This window comes from Salvia miltiorrhiza, chromosome 2, assembly GCF_028751815.1.
Source record: "Salvia miltiorrhiza cultivar Shanhuang (shh) chromosome 2, IMPLAD_Smil_shh, whole genome shotgun sequence".
In the NCBI taxonomy this organism is placed as follows: Eukaryota; Viridiplantae; Streptophyta; class Magnoliopsida; order Lamiales; family Lamiaceae; genus Salvia; species Salvia miltiorrhiza.
This window is the reverse complement of record NC_080388.1, coordinates 31,787,714-31,813,972: the sequence shown is the minus strand read 5'-3', so window position 1 is coordinate 31,813,972 and position 26,259 is coordinate 31,787,714. Positions and strand designations below refer to the sequence as shown.

General features: G+C 41.4%; 2 protein-coding genes and 1 non-coding gene across 3 annotated transcripts; all 3 read left to right on the top strand.

Annotated features, from left to right (window-relative positions):
• The first annotated feature begins 2,719 nt into the window (after window positions 1–2,719).
• On the top strand, window positions 2,720–9,315 carry LOC131013357 (protein DETOXIFICATION 18-like). The gene is made up of 7 exons (XM_057941420.1): window positions 2,720–3,185; window positions 7,601–8,145; window positions 8,233–8,319; window positions 8,388–8,444; window positions 8,526–8,764; window positions 8,839–8,957; window positions 9,041–9,315. Exons 1-7 carry the CDS (start codon window positions 2,925–2,927, stop codon window positions 9,173–9,175), a joined length of 1,443 nt encoding a protein of 480 aa, XP_057797403.1. The 5' UTR covers window positions 2,720–2,924; the 3' UTR covers window positions 9,176–9,315.
• A 4,752-nt stretch (window positions 9,316–14,067) lies between these two features.
• LOC131008305 (uncharacterized) lies at window positions 14,068–14,607 on the top strand. Its single transcript, XM_057935193.1, has one exon. It carries the CDS (start codon window positions 14,068–14,070, stop codon window positions 14,605–14,607), a length of 540 nt encoding a protein of 179 aa, XP_057791176.1.
• Window positions 14,608–25,030: 10,423 nt separating this feature from the next.
• Window positions 25,031–25,136, top strand: LOC131013731 (small nucleolar RNA R71). The gene has a single exon (XR_009097818.1). It is a non-coding gene; the product is annotated as a small nucleolar RNA R71 (small nucleolar RNA).
• Window positions 25,137–26,259: the final 1,123 nt, after the last annotated feature.

Genomic DNA, 26,259 nt, shown 5'->3' with positions numbered 1-26,259 from the left:
AAAAAATCTATATATTTACGAACAGATCAACATAAGTAATGAACATACGTATTTAGTAAAAATAGAGAAAAATTCGTCACCAGCAGGATTCGAACCCAGGGAAAATTGTTGTTCATGCGGTACATTGATTTGTTCAACAAAATTATAGATCTATTCGTTTTTATTTTACGAATTCTCTATTCTCCACAATATTTAGCTTCTCTGTTGAACCCTTCTCTCTCTCTCTCTCTCTCCTCTATATATATATATATATATATATATATATATATATATATATGGTCGCATTCTATAGAGACCACGGAATATTGAACGTTCATCAAATTATATGGAACATGTTAGAAATTCCGTTGAACGTTCAATAAATTATATTGAATATTTGAGGATAACATAAAAATCCGTTGATCGTTTCGTGAACAAATGGTGACCGTTAGATTATATAAGACCAACGGCTGAGATTTGGTCTCTGTTATTTGAATATTTAGTGGTCTCCATTGAACTTCTATATAGGATCTAGGGGTGGGCTAAAATAAGTACACTTTTTAAGATATAAAATAAGAATCATTTTCAACCCTTAGATCATCAAGATCTACGGTTGATTCGTAACCCTGTTGGATGGAATTATGGTCCTGCATGAGTTCGTAATCCCAAAGTTAATAAAAACATATATATATATATATATATATATATATATATATGTGTGTGTGTGTGTGTGTGTGTGTGTGTATAGGCCAAGGTTCAATGAAGAAGGCCTAAATGTAAGAGAGAAGAGAGAAGTTTCCGTTGATCTTATCTAATCTAACGGACGTGATTTATTCAATATATTTGATGAATGTTCAACGAAAAAATCCGTTGAACATGGCGTAAACAAATCATGTTCGTTTGATTAGATAAGATCAACGGATGAGATTACTTCTCTTAGGCCTTCTTCATTGAACCTGACCATATATATATGGTGACCACGAACTATTGAACGTTCATCAAATTATATTGAACATGTCAGAAATTTCGTTGAACGTTCATCAAATTATATTGAATATTTTGGGGTTTTAGGATTCGACCCTATTTACGTTCAACATAAAAATTCGTTGAACATTGCGTGAACAAAATGTTGACCGTTAAGATTTGGTATCTGTTCTTTGAATTTATAGTGGTCTCCAAATATATATATATATATATATTGGGAAGAGTTCAATGTCAAATCTCAGCCGTTGGTCTTATCTAATCTAACGGTCAGCATTTATTCACGCGCATGTTCAACGGATTTTTTTTTGTTGAACATATAAAGGGCCGAATCCCACAACCCCCAAAAAATCAGCATTTATTCACGCCATGTTCAACTAATTTGATGAATGTTTATCAAATCCGTTGAACATATCAGTAATTTCGTTGAACATTCATCATATCCGTTGAACATGGCGTGAATAAATATTGATTTTTTGCGGATTGTGGGATTCGACCCTATATATGTTCAACAAAAAAATCTGTTGAACATGCGCGTGAATAAATGTTGACCGTTAGATTAGATAAGATCAACGGTTGAGATTTGGTCTCTGTTCTTTGAATATTTAGTGGTCTCCATTGAACGCGACCCTCTATATATATATGTGGTGAGATCTTGTAGATTCTACTCCCCTCAGTACATAGGTCCAAATCTGGACTACACATTTTGTCTACGTGGTGCACTAAGCACGCGACATGTGGCAGAGACTTTCCAATGCAAAATACACGCATGAGTAAAATATAAATAAAATTTTGAAAATAAAACAAAATTATTTTATTGTTTTGTTGATTTGTTTTTGTGCACGACCTTTTCCATAATTAAGTATATAGTTCAATACAAATATGCATATACATAAATACATATATGCATAATATGTATATACATAACATTACACACAAATATATATATATATATATCACTATGCGACCCCTTAGATGCCTATCGCTTCTGCTCACCGCCGTCATAATTATGCATATAATTGAATATAAATTGTGTATATATATATATATGTATAACGCTACACACAAATATGAATAGTATTATGCGATCTGTCACTTTGATATTTAATTTGAAAAAGAAAGGAGTTATTTAAATATTATATTTTACTGTTTATAAAAAGGAACTCACACAATTTGAATATTTTATTAGAAAAATATTTAATTATTTTTTTAAAAAGGAAAATGATTATCCACATGCTAGACACCAAATTTATGGCATTTAAGATGTTAGGTGTTGGATAAAACCCAATCTCGTGATACACCCATGAGTTTCTCTTTTGCTTGCACTCTTCCTTTTTATTCCGATAAATTGATATTTTTTCCGTGCATAAAAAATACTTCATTTTTGTCATTTTGAGATGTCCATAAAAAAAATTGCAAATTCTTATGTGCTCCATGGAGCACCGTGTTCCATGACACTAACACTTGCATTAAATGACACTAACATGATAGTGTTATTCGCGACAGTATTATTTATATAACATGATAGTGTCATTTGTAAAACAAATTAGTGTTAGTGTCATTTCAAGCAATATTATTTATAGTGTTAGTGTCATTTCAAGCAGTGTTATATATATAACATGATAGTGTCATTTGTTAAACAAAATAATGTTAGTATTAGTGTCATTTAATGCAAGTGTTAGTGTCATGGAGTACGGTGCTCTATGGAGCACACAAGAATGCCTCTAAAAAAATTAATCTCTTTTTATTTATTGATATTGATATGAATTGAGATCAAAACATCCGTTCTTAAAAATTATTGATATGTTCATCAAAATGAAATGATTTATTCACAACTGTTTGGACAATTTTCAATTCTCAACACATTTAGCATTCTAAATTGAACCTTTCTCTCTCTATATATATAGTTATATTAGGTAGTGTTTGAAGTCGGGAAAAGGATCGTGAGAGGGTAGTTAGAGGCGATGGATTCAGCTTCAAGCAGCGGCAAGGAGGGAACACCGCTTCTGGAGAGGAAGCCTTCGGATGGGCTGCTGAACAAGCTGATCGATGTGGCGGAAGCCAAGAATCAGGTGGTGTTCGCGCTGCCCATGATTCTCACCACCGCCACCTATTACTTCATCCCTCTCGTCTCCGTCATGTTCGTCGGCCACCTCGGCGAACTCCAACTCGCTGCCTCTAATCTCGCCAGTTCCTGGGCTTCTGTCACCGGTTACTCTTTCATGGTATTCTTAACTTATCTAGCTACGTGTATTTGGATCTTCATTTTACTTTTTTTTTTTTTTGCTCTTATCCCACTTTATTGCTTTCATTAGTTAAACTCGATTTTGGCTTCACTTATAATCGTAACATGGTAGCTCGATTTACTGATTTTTCATCTTAAACGATCTCAATCTTGGCTTGCTATTTCCTAAGCATGTGATCAAGTTTTAGCTTGAGTTTAATTATTTGGAAATGCGTTTGCTAAGCATGCAAAATTCAAATGAACACCAAACATGGCTTCTTTAACTACTGGTATACATATCAGATGAACTCTGTTTCTAGCTCTCGAATTTCTACTCAAGTTTCTAAAATTAGAGAGGAAAGAAGGGGAAATAAAATAAGTTGTTCTTGCATTTGTGCTCTTATCTACAAGTTTTCAGCTATGTTGATGAGTGAATGACCTCGTTTCAACAATCATTTGCCTATTATGAAGACCTTCTGCTTCAGTTGATTTACTACTCCCTCCGTCCCATAAATAGGCCTGTTTTCATTTTTGGGCTGTCCCATATATAATGGTCTATTTCCTTTTTGAGCTATAATTAACATCTAATTAAAATTTTTAATAAACCCATCAAACCCTAATCTTTTTCTCCCCCACCTAATTTTTCTACCTTTTTGTTCCCAAAATATTCTCTCTCTTCTTCCCCAAATCGCTCAACACCAACACCACTTTTCTTCTTCTTCTTCTCCTAACACTGCCGCCGTCAGCCCTCTCTCGACCAAACGGACTTCCAAATCCTCCCGCGCCCCATGGGAATTTGACGTCAGCTTCCCCCAAACTGTAATCTCCTCACCGCCGGAAGAAATCGACACTGAGACCAAGGCTTTCGTGGAGGACATGAACGATAATTGGTACCAGAGGAAGGGTAATCGGCTGCCGAAACTGTAGAAGGCTAAGTTGGGGAATTTCGTCTGATTTTGGGAACCAAGGGCAGTTGCAGAGGGCGCCGCCGCCGCTTGAAATACGGGCGGCACTGGCTGGGCGAAGGTGATAGATAAGTCAGAGGGGAATCGAGAGATGGAGGGAGGCTAGGGCTCAGCGGCGGAGCCGCTGTTGTCTGGCCGTGGACGGAAAGTGAGACGAGGGAGAGAACGGAGAAGTGATTGGGCGCGGCGGCGGGGATGAAGGGTGGCGGCGTGGTTGTTAGAGAGAGAGAGAAAGAACTCGAGAGAGAGAACCGATGAGAGGGGAGAGAGAGTGAGGAGAGAAGGGAGTTATTTTATTAAAAATATTTAAAACTAATTAACAATAACATTAAACATGTGGTCCCTACAATTTTTCTCCTTAATTCAACACTCCCTAATCTCCGTGTCGAAAAGAAACGTGTCATTATTTATGGGACGGATGGAGTATTTTTTTCTTTTTTTTAATAAATTTACAATATTAAATAAAGAAATGGGTAAATATCAATTTTTGGCCTATCATTTGGGCGTTTTCTCAAAAATATCACATCCTAAAGGTAATTACAAAACAATACCCATCGTTTCATTTTTTTTCTTATTTGTGACCCACAAAAATAATCCGATGACCGGAAAAATGAGGTGTTCCGGCGAACACCCATGTGTCAATACACGTGGAATTCAAAAAAAAAAAAAAAAAAAATCAGAGACAAGGGATGCCTGGCTGTACTTCGCCACGGCCCACGCGGGTGTTTGTCCGAGTAATCACGCCCCTCATCTCCAGATCCTTGCTCATCAATTGAATCATTTTGTCTTTGATCGCCTGCACATATATAGTCCTAAGGCATTTTCATTTCAAGATCCAAACCCTCAATTTTTTCCTTCTTTGCAACAGAGTCCCAATCTTTTGTAGCAATCCCCGTAAGTTCTCCATTCTAACCCTACTGTCATTGGTTTACCACTCTGATCACTGTTGTCCATCATAAAACATGACGTGTAAAAGGAATGAATCCAATGTGGAATGAGGATTTGTGTGTGTGAATTTTTTTTTTCTTTTTTCTTTTGTTGGAATTGTGTTAAAAATGAAAGTGGGGATTTTTGTCCCACATTGGTTGAGCTATCAAAGTAGGTGGAGACCCTTAGGCTATTTAAGGAGTTCCAAGGTCTTTGATACAATTGCACCAATCACTACCTTTAGTCTTGTGATTACTTCTAGTTTGAAATTCCTTACTCTTTGTTTTAGAGGGGTTAGAGGTTTTCAAAGGCTTGTAAGAGTGTAGTGGTTGTGAGTCGAGAGAGTGAGAAATACTGTGTGATTGTAGAAATTTATCATATAGTAATTTTTCAGTGTGTCGTGGTTTTTTCTCCGGATTTGGAGTTTCCACGTTAAATTCTTGTGTTGTTTAATTGTGTCTATTTTTATTCTTATTTCTTGCTTCTACCAAGTTTGGATGGGGAACTGATTTCCCAACAATTGGTATCAGAGCCTGGCTGAGGTCTCTTGATATTCCAAGTATGCTCTGTGGTTGCAGCATTGTCTGATCTTCCACATCAGAAAGGATTTCTTGAGAAAGATCCGGGCGGGGTGTCTCTTGCGAGACGGCTGTTCATTTTGGTGGAGAAGCGGTACGTCAAGTCAACTTCAAGTCCAAATGAAGTTCGACGTGGAGAAATTCGATGGAATAATAAATTTTGGCTTGTGGCAAGTGCAAGTCAAGGATGTGCTGATACAATCTGGGTTACACAAGGCCCTGAAAGGAAGTCCGAGTGCAGTCAAAAAGCCCGGTGCAGATGATGACGCAAACAACAAGTCCGGTATGAGTGATGAAGATTGGGAGGATCTGGATCTGAAGGCGGCAAGCACAATTCGTCTCTGCTTGGCCAAGAATGTACTTGCAAATGTACATGGGATTTCGAGTGCGAAGGAGCTTTGGGAAAAGCTGGAAGCTCTGTACCAAGCAAAAGGCATCTCGAATCGGTTGTATTTGAAGGAACAATTTCATACCTTACGGATGGATGAAGGTGTGAAGATTTCAGATCACTTGAGTATTCTCAATGGCATTATCTCTGAACTAGAGAGTATTGGAGCGGAAATTGAAGATGAGGATAAGGCGTTGAGACTCATCTTGTCTCTTCCACGTTCCTATGAACACATGAAGCCAATATTAGTTTATGGGAAGGAAACTCTGGTCTTTGCTGAAGTCACGGGCAAACTTCTTTTGGAAGAAAGAAGGCTGATGAGTGAAGGACGTCCTTCATCGGAAAATTCAGCAATGGTGGCCTTTAGCAGAGGGAGGAAGAAAGACTCCAAGGGCGTTGTTTGTTGGAGGTGCGGAAAACCCGGCCATACGAAGCGAAACTGTCCAGGTGGAGCTCGTCAAGGTGGAGCGGATTCGGCAGAAAGCTCCGAACAAGCAGCTAACATCGTGTTTGATGATGTCCTTTGAGGACATGAATATCCTTATGGCATGTCCAATGGCCATGATAGAGGATGTGACGATGTTAGTTGGACCACATGTGCATGTTTTTTTTGGCATGGATGCAGGTGTGTGGTGAAAAGTATGTCGATGGCTGATGACTTCTAGGAGGGCCAAAAGCTAGAAGGTTGCACCAAAAATTTCAGCAAGGTTTTTTTCGACATGTGCCGAAGTAAAATTCTTAGAATGGTTTATTCTAAGTGTTCTACTCATTTGGTGGAGTAGGTTTATTCTCTTTTGAGGATGATGGTTCTTTGTGATAAGAATCATAATTGTCGGTGAAGACAATGGCGTTTTTTCTTTCATTTTTAACAAGATGGAGATTGTTGGAATTGTGTTAAAAATGAAAGTGGGGATTTTTGTCCCACATTGGTTGAGCTATCAAAGTAGGTGGAGACCCTTAGGCTATTTAAGGAGTTCCAAGGTCTTTGATACAATTGCACCAATCACTACCTTTAGTCTTGTGATTACTTCTAGTTTGAAATTCCTTACTCTTTATTTTAGAGGGGTGAGAGGTTTTCAAAGGCTTGTAAGAGTGTAGTGGTTGTGAGTCGAGAGAGTGAGAAATGCTGTGTGATTGTAGAAATTTATCATATAGTAATTTTTTAGTGTGTCGTGGTTTTTTCTCCGGATTTGGAGTTTCCACGTTAAATTCTTGTGTTGTTTAATTGTGTCTATTTTTATTCTTATTTCTTGCTTCTACCAAGTTTGGATGGGGAACTGATTTCCCAACATCTTTTTAATTCCATGTGTATTGACACATGGGTGTTCGGTGGCCGGATTATTTTTGTGGGTCACAAACAAGAAAAAAATGAAACGATGGGTATTGTTTTGTAATTACACTTAGGATGAGATATTTTTCAGAAAAGGCCCATACGATGGGCCAAAAAGTGATGTTTACCCTAAAGAAATTAAAAGGCCGCGCCACAGACTTTAGACATTAAGCCCTTACACCGCTTGACCAACACACGCACACTTTGATTTACTATTTTTGATCCTAGGTTGGGTTGGGTGGTGCTCTTGAGACCTTATGTGGCCAAGGATATGGAGCGAAAATGTACAGGATCATGGGAGTATATCTCCAGACGTCCTGCATTGTATCACTCATCTTCACTGTCATTGTATCTGTTCTCTGGTGGTATTCCGACATCATCCTGATTTTACTACATCAAGAACCTCGAATTGCATACGCAGCCGGTGCGTATCTCAAGTGTTTGATCCCCGGGCTATTTGCTTACGCTTTCTTGCAAAATATGCTGAGGTTTCTTCAGACACAGTCAGTTGTTATGCCACTGGTTGTGTGCTCGACAGTCTCTCTTGCCCTGCACATCGGCATTGCCTATGCTTTGGTTAAATGGTCCCCGCTCGGATACAGAGGAGCTCCTGCGGCAGCTTCCATATCTTTGTGGATATCAGTCTTTATGTTAGCCACATACTTGCTTAGGTCAAAGAAGTTCGAACAGACGTGGGATGGATTTACTTCAGAGTGTTTAAGTCATATATGGACACACTTGAAGCTTGCTTTACCTTCTGCAGCAATGGTGTGGTGAGTGATTAATTCCTTATATTAAATTTGGAACTTCAGAGTTTGTGTCATTGGTTTCTGATTGATGCTATCATACTCTTAAATCAGTCTGGAATATTGGGCTTTCGAGATTCTTGTTTTGTTGGCCGGAGTGATGCCAAACTCAGAGGTCAATACTTCCCTCATAGCAATGTGGTAAGCATCATCTAATTTGAAGCTCAAATATTTGTTACTGAAAATTCTAATGACTACATACCTATCAGTGTGAACACAGAAGCAATTTCCTACATGATTGCTTATGGCCTGAGTGCTGCAGCCAGGTAAGAATACAAATTTATCCGTCTTATTTTAATGGCTTTTGCTACTGCTAAAATGTGGTTGTGTTGTGTCTACTCTTGCAGCACGCGGGTGTCCAACGAGTTGGGCGCTGGACACCCTGATCGAGCGAGGCATGCCATGCGTGTCACTCTTAAGCTAACCGTTGTCCTTGCACTGGCTGTGGTTTTGGCACTGGCTTTAGGTCATAATCTCTGGGCCAGCTCCTTCAGCACCAGCCCTGTGATAATCGATGCATTCGCCTCCATGACACCCTTTCTCGTGGTATCCATATTGTGCGATTTTGTTCAAGGGATATTATCAGGTTTGTGTGTTGTTCTTGATTGTAATGTAGCTAGATTGAAAGAGCAGATTCATTGGGTTTTGTTTTCACCGCAGGGGTAGCCAGGGGTTGTGGTTGGCAGCATTTGGTTGTGTACATCAATTTGGGAGGATACTACTGCATTGGCATGGTTGTCGCTACTCTCCTTGCATTCAAGACTACACTCCATGCCAAGGTAATCTACAATCTGTATAATATAAACCCTAATTAGTGTTAAAGATCTCAAGTTCTATAAAATATCTCTCTTATTTGGTACAGGGATTATGGATTGGGTTGACATGTGGTCTGTTAGCCCAGACGATTGGCCTCTTTCTGCTCACCAAGTTTACAAACTGGAAAAGGATAGAGATGGCCAAAGATACATCTGCCAAGAATGTACAACACCATGTATGAGCCTCCACATCCTCTTTAATCTTATATTCTCTTCTTCTTCTTCATGTGTATCCAATGATACAATCATTTTGCACATCGTGTATTTATTTTTAATCTTATTTAAATAATCTATAAATAAAATTATAAATATTAATAAAAAATAATTCGATTTTGTTTTCTTTTTTATCGATTTGATTTTATTTTAATCCTAAAATTTCTGATTATTAGATTCGATTTTAGCAAAAATTCGAATGCTCGCACAACTGCTCAAGGAAAATCCAACTCCATGTAGGACTATTTTATCCTATATAAATTATTGGAAATTTCACATAAAAACGCTCTTCAAAATCTTCTTTTCAATAGTTAATTGACTGAGGTTTGTAGTATATATAGAAGTTGGTTGGTTATGACATGGGACATTATTCCAAATTTTCAAGATACGTTTTATATAAACTCCTGGCACTGGGAGTATATAATTAAGAAAATTGTTTCAGATACTATCTAACGACACTTTCAGAGAAATTGGCTACAATTTTTTTGGGGGTACTAATTTCATTGCTCCATGTTATAATAAATTTTATTTTTACGATGAATGGAACATCATATTAAATCAATATAACTTCACAATTACTACCCCAAACTTTGAGGTTTTATGTAAAATCAGAATTTGATAAAAGTTCAATAATTTATTTAATCCTAAACATTACTCCCTCCATTTTTTATTAAGTGTCCTCAACCGTCAAAATACATATACCAATAAAATAAGATATTTTACATTTGTAACCTTAGGAATTGTCATAATAAATGCATATATACAACTAATTATTACATTCATACAAGTATTAAATAAGAATACTCTCAAATTTGAAATGGGACACTTATTGAGAAACAAAAAAATAAGCTAAAAGGGACACTTATAAAAAAATGGAGGGTGTATTATTTATAAAAATAAATACACCTTCAAATGTCAATATATTTTGTGACATGCTTTTCATTTTGGGACACATTTACAAGATGCCATAAATTTACAAGAAAATTTGTCGGACACTGACGAAATATTTAATTTTACGACGAAATTTTTTATTTTACCGATGGAATTTCTCCTTACCGAAGGAATATTTGATTTTACCGACGAAATTTTTCATCGGTATCCAACCAATTTCTTATAGAGTTAGTGCTATATTTTAGGTAATAACTTTTTAAAAATTATGTTACTACTGAAATATTTTACTGTAACGAATAAATTACAAATTATGTATAGAAAAATTTGGAGAGAAGATCCAATTCACTTGCAATCTTACAGTGACTCAGATTACATATTTTCCCTGCTATTGTTATTATTTTTTTAGAAATGAAAATTAATTATGTATTTGACTCAACCTAAACACTACGCTAGATTGACTCGCAATAGGACGAGATCTATTGTAACGTGTAAGCTAACCCAAGTCGTCTCTCAAGGAAGATTTAACAGGGCTCCTAATTGTATCACAACGAAAGCAATAAAGATTGTCGTTTGAAAACTGTAAAATTAAACTAACGTTTGTAAATTAAACTTAACGTAAAATTAAACTCGGAATTAACTAGGCGAAACACAAATACTTAAGGATAAATAAATTACTAACCCTAGGCAGAATTAAGAGGTAAAGTAAAGTTTACTCGAACTTAAATGCTATTACGCTAAGAATTTAAACAACTGTAATTAAAAACTTCTAATCTAAATTGACATAAACGAAATTGCATAATTGAAAGCAAAACATAATTCAAGTAAAAGCAAAGAATTAACGTAAATAATAAATACCAAAATCGTCGCGAGAAGCGAATCACTGTCACTTGATTACAACTCGAAACAATAAACTAAACAAAACTTAATTGAACGCTAACTTAGAACAAAAACTCGGAAATTTTAAGAACTATAAAAACGAGAGAACTGTAAAGTATTTTGATGCCTAAGGTAGAAGATTATCTTGGTCCGAAGGCTAAGAATATTTTCTCATGATGAACGTTAAGCCCTTTATATAGACTACCTCTCATCAACCTTAAAGACCATCAAGAACGGCCCAGCCAAACTGGGCCTAAGAGATAGAATCGTGACAACAAAGGAAAGTTCAGGTTGGAAAGAGTGCTCGGCAAGTAACAGCAACGCTGGCGAGTGTTTGCTAGCTCTGGAGCAGTGCTGGCAGCCTTGCGCGTAACTGTCAGCTCTGGAATATTCAGCTCTGTAGAATTGTAGTCTGCTCTGGAGATATAATCTGCTCTGGAGATGTAGTCTGCTCTGGAAATGTAATCTGCTCTGGAGGTGTAAATCTACTCTAGCTGAATGGTCAGCTCTGGCTATGATCAGCTCTGGATGCGGTGAGATCTGGATATAGATTGTCAGCTCTGGCTCTGGCACAGATTTTCAGCACTGTGCACCACTTTGCGCTTAAACAAGAATTTCTGATCCAAAATCTCCAAACTATGATTATTTCTCCTATTTTATCAAAATCTCCTGCAACACATCAACTAGACTCATAAACGCACCAAATTCCAGAATATTTAACTCAAATTTAGCACAATCAAACCCCCAAATTAAGAACAATTAGGCATAAATCAGTCCCTCACACTTAACCTTTTGCTTATCCTCAAGCAAAATCAGTATGAATCTAAGGAAGAGAGCATTCCACAATGATTATTTCCATCCAAACATTCAATAAGTCAATTCAAAATTTGTCAATCAACACATATCTCTCAGATCATGCAAGTAACTTAAAGTTTAGGAAGCAACACATCAGTAATGCAAATAATTCGATCAGACCCAATTCTCTGCTAGAAGTGAATTCCCTAATGTGATCGCCTTTATAATCAGTATCTCCATTTCACAACTTTCCCTTTCTCACACTTTGTGTGCTTAATCACTTAAATTTCGACAGTTGAGCCATAATTCGTGAAATAAAACCATTTGGATGTAATCCAAAGTCTTCTCACGTTGTTTCTCATTGCTCATAGTTAAACTAGCGGAGCAGAGACTCAGAGTTGTCACGATTTTCAAAGCTGGCTAGATTTTCAAAGTTGGCCAGATGTTCAGAACTGTCAATACTTCCAACATTCAAACTGTGACGCCCCAATTTTCTTACTTAATAAAAAGAAGTACTTTGATTAAAAAAAATAAGATTTCAATATTTAAATAACTAAAACCCAAATCCAACAGAGAAAAGTAAATAATCATCATAAACTGAGTTTTTATTCTAATTGAAAAATAAAATATTATTTCTTCTTTTATCTTGACCATCACTCGCCCTGCCTCTCATCGCCCGAGTCATCTCCTGAAAAAATATTGTTTTGGGGTGAGTACAATAAACTCAGTGGGGTGCATTTATCCATATTATAAGAATCACAACAAAATATAAGTGCAATGAAAACTGTCTGCTCTTTCATATTGCCCGAAAGCAATAACTTTCTGTCTCTTAGCCCGAAGGCTATATAACTTTCTGTCTCATATAGCCCGTAGCTATAACTTTCTGTCTCATATAACCCGTAGGTTATAATTTTCGGTCTCATATAACCCGTAGGTTATAACTTTCTGTCTCATAGCCCGGAGGCTCTGCCTGCTTCTTACACATATAAATTGAGCAAAACGTATAATAAGGATAAATGTTAAATGCAACGTTATAACCCTACCTTTACTTCTCTTTGACACGTGTGAAGTGATTAAAGATTAAGTCTTGCGTGCCTCGCCTAAAAATAAATTATGAAATTATAATTAAGATATGTTTAATCAATGAATGCACATGAAGATACGAATATATAAATATATATATATATATATATATATATATATATATTGCCTTTCTTCCAAACTCTATTAATCAAAAAAATCAGAATACATTTTATATTAAAACATCTATAATATTTAAAATATACTTAAACGAAAATAACTCAAAATTCATTTAACACACACATATATATATATATATATATATATATATATATATATATATAGGCTAAAGTTCAATGAAGAAGGCCTAAATGTAAGAAAGAAGAGAGAAGTAATCTAATCCGTTGATCTTATCTAATCTAACGGACATGATTTATTCACGCCATGTTCAACGGATTTTTTCGTTGAACATATGGGGGGTCGAAACCCAGAACCCCCAAAAATATTGTATATGTTCACGAATGTTCAACGAAAAAATCCGTTGAACATGACGTGAATAAATCATATCCGTTAGATTATATAAGATCAACGGATGAGATTACTTCTCTCTTCTTTCTTACATTTAGGCCTTTTTTATTGAACCTAACCCTATATATATATATATATATATACACTAAAAGAGCTTCTTTAGAATACATAGTTATTATACTATCGTATCATTTACTAAAAAAATATTTGAACAAAAGTATACATGCATTTATATATCTAAACACATATCTTCATACATATATATACCCACGTAAAATGATGATACATACTATGTATTAAGCAAAATAAAAATAAAAAAAATAGAGAAATGACTTTTGACCAACACATAAGACCTGCGTCCACTTCATATATATAGACTCACTTTTGCTTTTGCGTAAAAAAAATCACCCAACAAATCAATAGGCATGCAGAAACTATTTAAATAAAATATTGCTAGGCAGGAAAGGTAAAAGAAAACAATTGATGCTATACATACGTGTACTCATAAGAAAATAGAGTTTCTGATAGAGAGAGAAAATGAGGAGTAACTAAGGAATCAATATTGTCCCCTCTTGGTCTTCAACCTTTGGCTAGTAATGATATTTGCCCCATCGCTTCTTGGCTTGATCGCATTCGCCAGAATCCGGTTAAGGAGGTTCACACTTTGTTTGCGGCGATTGCCTGGGCCTACTGGTACTCTCGGAACCTCCTTATTTTCCAGGACAAATCGCTCTCTCATGGTGATTGTCTTATGATAGCGCAGCGAGCTGTTTGCTCGAAACCTTTACCTGATCACCTATCGCTTGCCAGAAACCTTACTCTCAAGTGTTCTCGTGACTCTCAGTTCAAGATTAATTGTGATGCAGCGATTGATGTGGGACGTGGCTTTGGCTTTGGTGTGGTGAGCACGAACAAGGATGGGATGTTGGTGGGTGGTCGTCAGGGTTTTATCCCGGGGTTTTACTCGGCGGAAGAAGGCGAGGCTAGAGCGATTCTTGAAGGCCTGATCATGTGCAAAGATAAGGGACTCGAAGACATCATCATCGAGACTGATTGCCAATCCTTATTTTGGAGATTACAGAACAGGAAGGAGGATCGTTCTTCTCTTGGTGACTCTGTTGACAAGATTATAAGTTTGGCTGCCTCGTTTGGATGCTGCTCCTTCAGCTGGACACCCCGTGAAGGCAACTATATAGCTGATTGTTTAGCTAAAGTTTCTCTCCTTAATCGTGTGGCTCAGTTTGTTTCTGAGGTCTCCCTTCTGTTTCTAAACTCTCTTCTTGCTGATTAATGAAAGTTGCCCTTGTTTTCTCAAAAAAAAATAAAAAAATATTGTGACAGTGAAAAAAATATAAAGGGAACAGTAACTCATTTACTTCCTGACGGGGAATCCATATAAGAAGAATACAACACAGAGGCCCGTGAAGAAGAAGGAAGAAAAAATGAGGAGAGGGGTTACCTCGCTCACAGACGGCTTGTTGCTGAAAGTGCGTGTGTGGAAAAAGAGATGTAAGGGCTGCTATTTATACAAGAAATTGGAGGTTTATTTCTAGCAGAAGAATCAATTAAGAAAAATCTTTCCAAAATTTGGGATTTGCTAAAAAGGAAAATTAGGGCACAGATCATGCAGGGAACGAGAGTCAATGAAAGTGCCAAAACCCTACTGCTTTTTCTTTGGGCCAAAAAAAAAAAAAAAAGAATTGGGCTGAAATAAAAATATAATTATTTGGGCTTAAATATGTAGTAACTTATAACAAACGAATAATAATAATAAATGCTTGAAATGATTAAATGCTCATGCTCATGCAATATCTAGGCGCGACTTATAAGACTTAAAATTTAATTAGTAAAAATAATTAAAGAAATTAAAAATTTAATAATTTGAAGTTAAAATATTTTGGGTCACTACATCCTTACCAACTAAAAAAAAAATCATCCTCGAAATTACTTACCTGAGTCAAACAAAAGAGGGTATCTAGATCTAATGTCATCTTCCTTTTCCCATGCAGCCTCGCTATGATCATGTCTATTCTATTGGACTTTGACTAGAGGGATTTCTTAACTTCTTAACACATGAACTTTTCTATTCAAAATGGTTATCGGGTGCTCATCATAAGTTAGGTCCCTATCTAGTTCGACGTGATTCACAATCTTGCCCGGGTCGTGGACGAATTTTCTCAAAGACGAGACATGGAAGACGTTATGTATCGAAGTCAAGCTTGGCGGCGACGCTAACCGATATGCTACCTCACTAACTCGTTCGAGAATATCATATGGCCTGATGTAACGAGGTCTTAGTTTTCCTCCCTTGTCAAACGATCTATTCCCACCACCTTTCTTGAGGGAATTCTTACCTTCAAGGGTTGTATCGGCTTTTCATAGAATCTCTGACTCAACCCAAAACACCTAAGGGATTGACTCGCAATCGTACGAGGTCGTCCTAGTGTAATAAGCTAACCCAAGTCGTCTCTCAAGGAAGGCTAAGCAGGGCTCTGATCATGCTACGCACAGAAAACGGGAAATAAACCTAAACACTCTAATCGGGTAGTTGGGTCTGGCACTATCTCGCACTCTAATCACCAAAACATAAACGGAAGAAAGCAATAAACATTAACTAATGCAGTAGACATGTAATAACTAAGAACATAGAGATTGAACATTAAGGCTATCAACTAGGGTTTCAATCTAGTACTCTAAACCAAACGATCATAAACTCATGAACATCAACGATTAATTACTACCTAGGCAAGAAACTAAATCAAGCATCCAATTCAGTTTTCAAGAAAGCTTAAATCACCATAAGAGAGAGATTCCTAAGCATACTCAAACAAGAGAAATACGTAGGCAAACAATGACGAACTAACGAATCACGTAAATTATCAAGATTCAACGAAAGTAACTTCAAATCATCACATTCATCAAAAGCATAAAACAAAGGATTCAAATAAATCAAAGGATTCAAATTAACTAAGAGAAACAAATGAGTTCTTACAAAACGTAGTGATCCAAGTAAACTAATCCAACGGAATGAAAAGTGCAATCCACAGTAATCCAATGAATCCGAGAGCGAAAGTTGATGTTTTGAATCTCTAAAAACCAAAGGAAAATAGTGGAAATCGCCCTAGAGGCTGCTGGGATCGAGAATACTCGCCAAAAACCCTAAAAAAGGATTTTAAACCCCTTGAAACGTAACTGCCGAAAAACGTGGGCGGCGGCCGCCTGGGAGGCGGCGGCCGCCGCAGGCGGCGGCCGCCGCCCTACGGCGCCGCCGCCTACCCCCTTCGCAGCTCTTCTCCAATCAGCAACAGGCGGGCGCCGCCAGGCGGCGGGCGGCGCCGAGGCGGCGGCCGCCGTGAGGCGGCGGTGGCTGCTCCAATGCTCTTCAAAACGGCCTCCAAAACTTCTAAAACTCGCCCGAGAACCAGATAACCTGCATGTAACACCCAAGAGCACAAAAGATGAACGAGCAAGTAAAAGAAGATACTTTAAGGCACAGAGCATGCTCGAAAAAGTGCTAAAACATACAAAACGAACACTCAGAAATGAGGTAAACAACCCCCCCACTCAGAAACATGCTCGAAAAAGTCCCTCAAGATTTCAACATTCCCACAAAGTGTCCAAGGTTAACGCTTAAACATGCAACAACAAGATAATACAATTTAATCCGATCAGACCCAGTTCTCCGCTAGGAGCGAGCTTCCTAATGTAATCGCCTTTACAATCAAATCACATTCATTCTCTTCGCTTCTCCTTTTTTTTTTTTTTTTTTTTTTTTTTGGAACTCGTTATTTTTGCTCTTGACAGATAAGCCATAATTCACGAGATTACAACATTTGGAGGTGATCCAAAGTGTTCTCGCGTGGTTTCCCTTGCTCATGACTAAACATCAGCGGAGCAGAGACCAAGAGCTATCAAGAACTCAATAACAAACCCGAATTCACCAAATTTCAAAAGAGATAAGATATTAGGCAATTACAATGAAAGCACTCCTCCTAGCATCTACCGGACAAATCACATCAAAAATTGCTCATCAAGGTGTTGCACCCAAAACGTTAATCCAACAAGACACTCTGCATGAATAAATCAATCAAAGTGGACAAGGACAACAACCCAACAAACACAAAACCAAGATCACAAGGGACTCTTGCCAGAAACAAAGGTGCACTCAAAAGCAAGTAAAAGAATCATAGTAGGGGGGCCATTTGCTCAACAACAAACAAGCAAAGTAACACAACGTGGGAACCAGTCGTCCCAAGCACCCAAAGAAGAGACACCTACATCCCCCCCCCACACGAAAATATGCGCTGTCCTCAGGGCAAAATATAGACAAGAATAGAAGAGAGCTTCCCTGAAAAGAAGTGCAACCACGGAGTCGGCGGTGGAGGAGAAAAGCGGACCAAAACAGCGAGCTGCAAAGACAAAACAAAGCAAACAAACCAAACAAGAAGAAGAGAACGAGAAAAGACAAAGAAAATAAAAATATGTACAAAGGGAACGGAGGAAGGTCAGCTCACAGTGGCCCCGAAGGCGGGGGCGGAGGGTGGTGGAACTGGTCGCGATGCTGCAAAGAGAAGGCCGCCCACTGTGCTTGGATTGCCTGAAGACTGTCATCATTAGTGGCCAGGTGCTGGTTGTAAGAAACCATGCGGGTGTCGAAGGTGGACACCTGGGTGCGTAGATGCGACATCTCCCCAGATAAGGAGTTAAGTTGGCCATACATATGGCCCATCTGTGTCTACATCGGGTGAACATGGCCCTCAAGGTTGTCCAGATGACCATAGAAGTCATCCATTCGGCCATATAACCCGGTCATTGTGTCCTGCACTTCATCAAAGCGCTGGAAAACGTCTTGACGGAACTGGCCCAATGATGAATCAAAGTGAGCCTGAAACTGGGCAAACGCGTCAGAAGGACCAGCAGGAGGGTCATAAGTATATGTAGGTGGCGGTATCGGATCATCCTCATAAGTTGCCTCCTCCTCTGCAGCGTCAGCATCGGGCACAGCACGCGACCTAGAAGAGGTCGCCCCCAAGGTCCGGGTTTGCAAGAAGGCACGGACCAGCGGACGCTGCGACTGGGGAATGATGGAAGAATCTGCGGCCACAAAAAGTTTCAGCTCGGCAAGATCAATAGGCCGGGGTGCAACGATTGTCTGAGAAGCTGGGACAGCTGTCGCAGGAAAAAGGGAGAAGTGGAGAGCAATGGCTGTGACAACTGGACTAAGAGAAGGCATGAAACTCTCACGTCGAGCCATGAGGTCCATCTGATTCCACATGAAGGTGGTGGCGTCAATTTTTCTCTTATGCAACGCACACCACAACAAGTAGACTTCCGAGGAGTTGACCTTGTTTGCCTGCTCCTTCCCGAAAATGCAAAAAGCGAGGAACTTATGTAAAATGCCGAGCTCGGCATCCTTCAGAAAACCACTTCGAGCACCCTGAGCGGTCCAGTTATCAAACCCAGTAAGCTCTCGCCAAGCTTCGTGCGCCATCCAATTGGTTGGCTTATTTTTCAAGGGACAATGATGAAAGCCAAAAATCTCCTTCATTAACTGGTAAGAAAGGATGATGGGTTGACCGAGAAGGCGACAATGGAGTTGTGATCTATCGGCAGTGAAGTTCAAAGTGCAAAGGAACTCTAGAGTTAGCGGCTCGAGATCGGGATGAGACGTTTTGGCATACTTGAGGAGGCCAAGCTGCTGAAGATATGTCTCAATTTGCTTATCCACCTTCAAAGTTCGCAACAAGGGCCACTGCAAGAAGCGGGGTTGGCTAATTGTCTTGTTCTTGAGTTCCTTATACCTCGTACCTTCCCATGCTTCAAAGATTGCGAAGGGGGCGCCATAGAGATGCCGACAATCCTCCCGTGGTGTAGGAGGGCGAGGAATGGGCGAAGAGTTGCCCCGCGCTTCGTTGTCGGGGTCAGACGTGCCAATTGCCCGGCGCTTAGCACGGCGAGACATAACGTCGGCTGGCAGAGCCGCAGAGTGCTACAGGCGGCGGTGGCAGGCAGGCGGCGGCGGCCGTAGCAGGGCGGCGGTGGCCGTTGGGCAGCGGTGGAGGGCTCAGCAGCGGCGGCTGCGGAGGTGCGAGGAGGATGGTGGCTGTTGACGCTAGAAGGCGGTCGGTGGTGGTGAATGATAGTGGGAGGGTGGTGGTTGGGGTGGGGTGGCGGTGGTGGGCTGCGGTGGTTGGCTCAGCAGCGGCGGCTGCGGAGGTGCGAGGAGGATGGTGGCTGGTGGTGGGCTGAGGTGGATGCGAGTGGGTATGGTGGGGAGTGAGGAGAGGTGCAGCTGGGGGGGTGGGGAGGGAAAAAGTGGGCTAGGGTTTAAAAGGGGCTGGGCTGACGGGCCGGGCCGAGTCGGGCTGATTGGGCTGGTTGGGCTGGGAGATGGCGGCGGCCGCCTACGAGGCGGCGGTGGCCGTGTGCGGCGATGGCCGGGTAGGCGGTGACGCCCACTAGGGTGATCGCAGGAGGTAGCGGGCGGGCGCCGTAGGTGGGCGGGCGCCGTATACGGCGGGCGCCGGCAGGCGGCGGTGGCCGCCCCTGTGCGTTCAGAATTTCGCCCAACTTCTTAGTATCCCAACAAAAACCTGTACCACAAAAAAAACAAGTCACAAACGCAGTAGAGCTCCCACAAAACGCGAATCACACAATTCCTAAAAAGATAACAAAAAGAAAAGAAAACAAAGGAAGGGAAAGAAGTGGGTTGCCTCCCACAAAAGCGCTCTAGTTATGGTCGAGAGCTCGACAAAAGGTAGGTCGGTTAAGAATCCGGATCATGAAGCACTTGTCTTTCTACCACAACGGAAGAATGATCATGCTCCAAGTAGGGCTTCACCCTATGTCCATTGACCGTAAATTGCTCATCTGTGCCTTCCTTGGTTAACACCACAACTCCGTGATTGAGCACTTCTTTGATGATGAACGGGCCAGTCCAACGGGACTTGAGTTTTCCGGGAAAGAGTTTCAACCGAGAGTTGAACAACAGTACTTTCATGCCCGGGTGGAAATCCTTTTGCACGATACGACGGTCATGTATTTTCTTTACTTTGTCTTTGTAGATGCGCGCATTCTCATATGCTTCATTGCGCAACTCGTCAAGTTCTTCCATTTGTAAGGCTCGGTGCTTCCCTGCGGATCGAAGGTCCAAGTTCGCGGCCTTGATAGCCCAATAAGCGCGATGCTCGATCTCGACCGGCAAATGGCAGGCTTTGCCATACACAAGACGGTAGGGACTCATCCCAAGAACTCCTTTGAATGCGGTCCGATATGCCCATAGGGCATCCGAGAGCTTGATGGACCAATCTTTGCGCGATGGTTGCACGGTCTTTTCAAGTATGCCCTTGATTTGCCGGTTGCTAGTTTCGGCTTGCCCCGAAGTCTGCGGATGATAAGGAGTTGCAACCTTATGGGTGATGCCATTTTTTCTCATAAGCTTCTCAAACAATTTGTTGCAGAAGTGTTTTCCCCCATCACTAATGATAGCACGGGGGAAACCAAAACGGCACAAAATGTTCTCCTGCACAAACTTGAGGACAACATTAGCATCACAGGTCCTCGTGGGGATTGCCTCAACCCACTTGGACACATAATCAACCGCCAATAAAATATATTCAAATCCATAAGAAACGGGAAATGGCCCCATGAAATCGATGCCCCATACGTCGAAAATTTCCACAACTAAAATGTTAGTTAGGGGCATCTCATTCCTACGACCAATGTTTCCCACCCGTTGACAACGGTCACAAGCAAGATAAAATGAATGAGCATCCTTAAAGAGGGTTGGCCAATACAAACCAGATTGGAGAACTTTGTGGGCTGTCTTTTGTCCGCCGAAATGGCCTCCACAATGAGCGTCATGACACCACTGTAAAACTCGTTGTTGCTCTTCATTGGGCACACACCTTCGTATCACTTCATCCTTTCCCAACTTGAACAAGTAGGGGTCTTCCCAATAGTATTGCCTGCAAAGAGATAGAAAACGCTTCCTCTCTTGGGAAGTGAGGTTAGGTCGGAGTTCTCCACAAGCAAGATAATTGACAATATCTGCAAACCACGGGACTGAAGCCAATGCATATGCATGCTCAAATGGGAAAGACTCATGAATAGCGGCATCGTGTGACTCTACCTCATTTTGTTCAAGTCTAGACAAGTGATCGGCCACAGAGTTTTCACTTCCTTTCCTATCCTTAATCTCAACATCAAATTCTTGCAACAATAAAATCCAGCGGATAAGACGTGGCTTAGCTTGGGATTTAGTCAACAAATATCTAAGAGCGGCATGATCACTATGTACAATTACTTTAGACCCGATAATATAAGCACGAAACTTATCTAAAGCAAAAACCACAGCAAGCAACTCTTTTTCAGTGGTGGTGTAATTCACTTGTGCACTATTGAGAGTCAAACTAGCATAGTAAATCACACGCAACATCTTATCAACACGTTGACCAAGAACCGCACCCACGGCGGAATTAGAAGCATCACACATGATTTCAAAAGGCATTGCCCAATCGGGTGCAACCACGACTGGAGCCGTGCTCAACTTGGACTTTAGCAACTCAAAAGCATTCATACAAGAATCATTGAAATCAAAAGGCACATCTTGGGCAAGTAAACGGCATAAAGGCTGACTAATCTTAGAAAAATCCTTAATGAAACGCCGGTAAAACCCGGCATGACCTAGGAAACTTCTAATCCCTTTTACATCAATAGGTGGAGGCAACTTTTGAATGACCTCTACCTTGGCTTTATCAACCTCTATGCCATTTTTAGACACGACGTGGCCAAGAACAATGCCACTAGTCACCATGAAGTGACTCTTCTCCCAACTTAAAGTCAACCCACTCATTATGCACCTTTGCAACACCAAATCGATTTTCGCCAAGCAATCATTAAAAGAGCAACCAAACACGGAAAAATCATCCATAAAGATCTCAACAAAATCACCTATCATTTCCGCGAAGATCGACATCATGCACCGTTGGAAAGTTCCCGGTGCATTGCACAAGCCGAACGGCATCCTCTTCCACGCAAAGGTGCCGAAGGGAGTGGTAAACGCCGTCTTGTCTTGGTCCTCTAGTGCAATGGCTATTTGGTAATACCCTGAAAGTCCATCAAGAAAACAATAAAAATTATGACCCGCTAAATGATCAAGCATTTGATCAATAAATGGGAGGGGAAAGTGGTCCTTTTTGGTGGCTGCATTCAATTTCCTGTAGTCGATGCACATGCGCCATCCCGTCACGGGGCGGGTTGGCACCAACTCTTGATCGTCGTTAAGGATGACAGTGATCCCTCCTTTCTTCGGCACCACGTGCACCGGACTAACCCACTCACTATCGGCGATCGGGTAGATGATCCCTTCCGCCAATAGTTTAAGGATTTCCTTGCGAACCACCTCCATGAGGACCGGATTCAATCTCCTTTGGCCATCTCTCTTGGGCCTCGCCCCTTCCTCAAGGTGGATCCTGTGCATGCAAGTAGCAGGGCTAATGCCTTTGATATCAGCAAGGCCCCATCCGAAAGCTGCTTTGTTCTTCCGCAAAACCTCCATCAATGCCAACTCTTGCTCATGCGTAAGCTCGGCAGATATGATCACGGGCTTCTCCGCCTCTCCTTCCAAGTATACATACTTGAGATTCTTGGGGAGCTCCTTGAGCTCCAAGGTTGACTTCATCTTCGTGGCATAGTCCATCACCACGGCCTCATCAATGGGGAGCTTAGCTCTGCGGGCCCGCTCTCTTTCTTCGTCTTCACGGGCAAACTCCTCCATGTCCGCAGACCCTGCAAAAACCTCAACAACCTTTTGCTCCTGCACAAAGAACATCTCGGCCAAGCCATCAATAGCATCAATGTAAGAACATTCATTAGTGAGTGAGGAAGATGGCATAGCACGATTATGATGCACAGAGAAAGACACTGACTCTCCTAACACAGTCATTTTAATTGTGCCATTTTTAACATCTATCAGTGTGTTAGTAGTTGCCATGAATGGTCTTCCTAGCAAAAGGGTATGTTCTTTGCCATTTTCGTGTACCTCTCCTATTTCCAAGACAACAAAATCCACAGGTACAATCAACCCACCCACTCGAACAAGGATATCCTCAACTACCCCATGAGGATACCTTACCGACCTATCGGCTAATTGCAAGCACATACGAGTGGGTTTCAAATTTCCTAACTCTAATTGCTTGAAAATAGAGTAAGGCATTAGATTTATTCCAGCCCCCAAATCTAGCATCCCCGAGGCCTCCTTACCATTCCCCAAAGCAATATTAATCACAAAGCTACCTGGATCTCGTTGCTTGGTCGGTAAGGGCTGTTGCATTATGGAGTTTGCAACCTCGGACACCAAAATCTTCTCGTTGTCCTCGAACCTCCTCTTCTTGGAGGCCAACTCTTTAAAGAACTTCAAGTAAGCTGGGACATTCCTGATCACGTCTAGCAATGGCAAGTTCACGTTGACCTTTGCCAACATGTTGTAGAAATCGGTGAACTGTTGGTCCAGCTTTTCATTCTTCAACCGGCTTGGGTAGGGGACCGGTGGCTTATATGGCTTGACAGCCTTGTGGAGCTTCACTTCGGGCTCCTTCTCTTTCTCCTTGTCCTCCTCTCTTGGCTGCAGCGGCTCCTTTACTTGTTCTTCCATGCGGGCTTCCTTGGGTGGTTCTTCCACGGGGGCTTCCACCTTGTTGTTCACCACTTTCCCACTGCGTAAAACAGTCACTGCTTGAGCTTGGTGAGGCTGCAATCCTTGTCCATGGAGCTTCCCTGGTTGTTGCTGCTGCTGCATCTGGTTCAATGTCCCGGAGAGCTGCCCAACGGTTGTCTCGAGATGCTTGATTGTAGCCGACTGGGACTCCATGCTCTGCTTGGTCATCTCCATAAAAGATTGCATGGTGTCCTCGAGAGTCGGCTTCTGCGGTTGGGCTTGCTTCTGAAACTGTTGGGGAGCAGTCTGAAATTGCTGCTGCTGCTGCTGCTGAAAATTCCCCTGCTGCATAGGGAGTTGTTGGTACTGCTGATACTGCGGGGGCTGCTGCTGGTAAGCTTGAGGGTAATTCTGCTGCTGAGGAAATGGGAACTGCTGTTGAGGCGGGTAGAACTGCTGCTGGTTCTGATACCCAAATTGCTGAGGAGGACGGCGGAATTGATTTCCTTGATTTGATCCCGACCCTTGGCCAGGCGCTTGGTTCCTCCATCCAGGATTCTGCTGAGTTCGCCACCCCGAGTTGGAATTCTGTTGCCCTTGATTAAACATGGGCCTCTGTTCAAATTGAGGTCTCCCCTGGTATCCCTGAGCAGCATAGACCTCTGCCTCCCCTTCAGGTGTGAACTCCCCCATTCGGTGGCACTCGTTAGTTCCGTGGCTAAAATCGCCACAAATGCCACACCCTTCTGCTGGCGGTGCCTGAGCTGGCGGTGCTTGAACGGGTTGAGGCTCCACCTGATTCATTCTTAGATGCTGAACTTGCCTCATCAGGTCCGCTACTTGCTTCTGCAGCTCATTGTTTGGGGCTACATCATTGGCTTCGACCCTCCTTCCTCTGACTGATTTCTGTTGAGAACTCGCGGCCAGTGTGTCGAATATCTCCTTGAGCTCATCAGCTGTCTTTCGGGCAATGTTGCCCCCAGCGGTACTGTCCACCATGAATTGTGCCGTCTGAATCAATCCGTCATAGAAGAACTGCATCAACATGACGGGTGCTAACTGGTGCTGTGGGCACTGGCGGAGGAGCTCTTGGAATCTCTCCCAAGCCTCGTGGAGGGGCTCGTCAGCTCCTTGCAGGAAGTTCATTATCTGACTCCTAATCTCCTGAGTCTTGTGGTTGGGGTAGTACTTGAGCATGAACTTCTCGCACGCCTCTCCCCATGTAGTGATGGAGTTCGGCGGCAAGGACAATAACCACGTTCTCGCCCGGTCCTTGAGTGCATAGGGTAGGCACTTGAGTCTCAACTGATCTTCGGTGAGGTCCAACAGAGGGAAGGTCTGCACTTGAGTGCAGAAATCACGGACGAACTGTAGGGCGTCCTCACTCGGCATCCCATGAAAGAGCGGCAGCAGGTTTGAGTCGTTTGGCTTCAAATTATAATTCCGGACAGCTGTGGGAAGCACTATCGCTGAGGTACTAGTGTTCCCGATGACCGGCCTGGAGAAATCTCCCATGTACTGTACGTTCCGCTCCGCCATGGCTTCTTGGTGAGGATTGGGATGAACTTCTTCTTCTTCTTGCTCACGCCCTTCGCCGTTCTCTAACGGATCTTCTAATTCCACTGAGCGTGAGTCCTCAAAGTCTTCCAGAATGGGGTTTGGAGTGATTCTCTCTTCACAGTCTTCCTCTCGAAACTGTGATTCCACAAGGTTTCTCGAACTGGACTCGGACTCCTCCTCCAGGCTTGAAAGGATCTCACGGGGTCGATGTATGTTGTCGTAGTAAGGTGCGAGCTTTCTCTTCAAGCTTCTACGTCCTTGCATACACAACACGAACAAACAAATCAAACGCACCGGAGGGAGAAAATAACCGAGTCAAAAGAAAGAAACAAAAATAAACACGGAAACAATGCAACACAATCAAATGCCTAAAGCCTTCCCCGGCAACGGCGCCAAAATTTGACTCAACCCAAAACACCTAAGGGATTGACTCGCAATCGTACGAGGTCGTCCTAGTGTAATAAGCTAACCCAAGTCGTCTCTCAAGGAAGGCTAAGCAGGGCTCTGATCATGCTACGCACAGAAAACGGGAAATAAACCTAAACACTCTAATCGGGTAGTTGGGTCTGGCACTATCTCGCACTCTAATCACCAAAACATAAACGGAAGAAAGCAATAAACATTAACTAATGCAGTAGACATGTAATAACTAAGAACATAGAGATTGAACATTAAGGCTATCAACTAGGGTTTCAATCTAGTACTCTAAACCAAACGATCATAAAC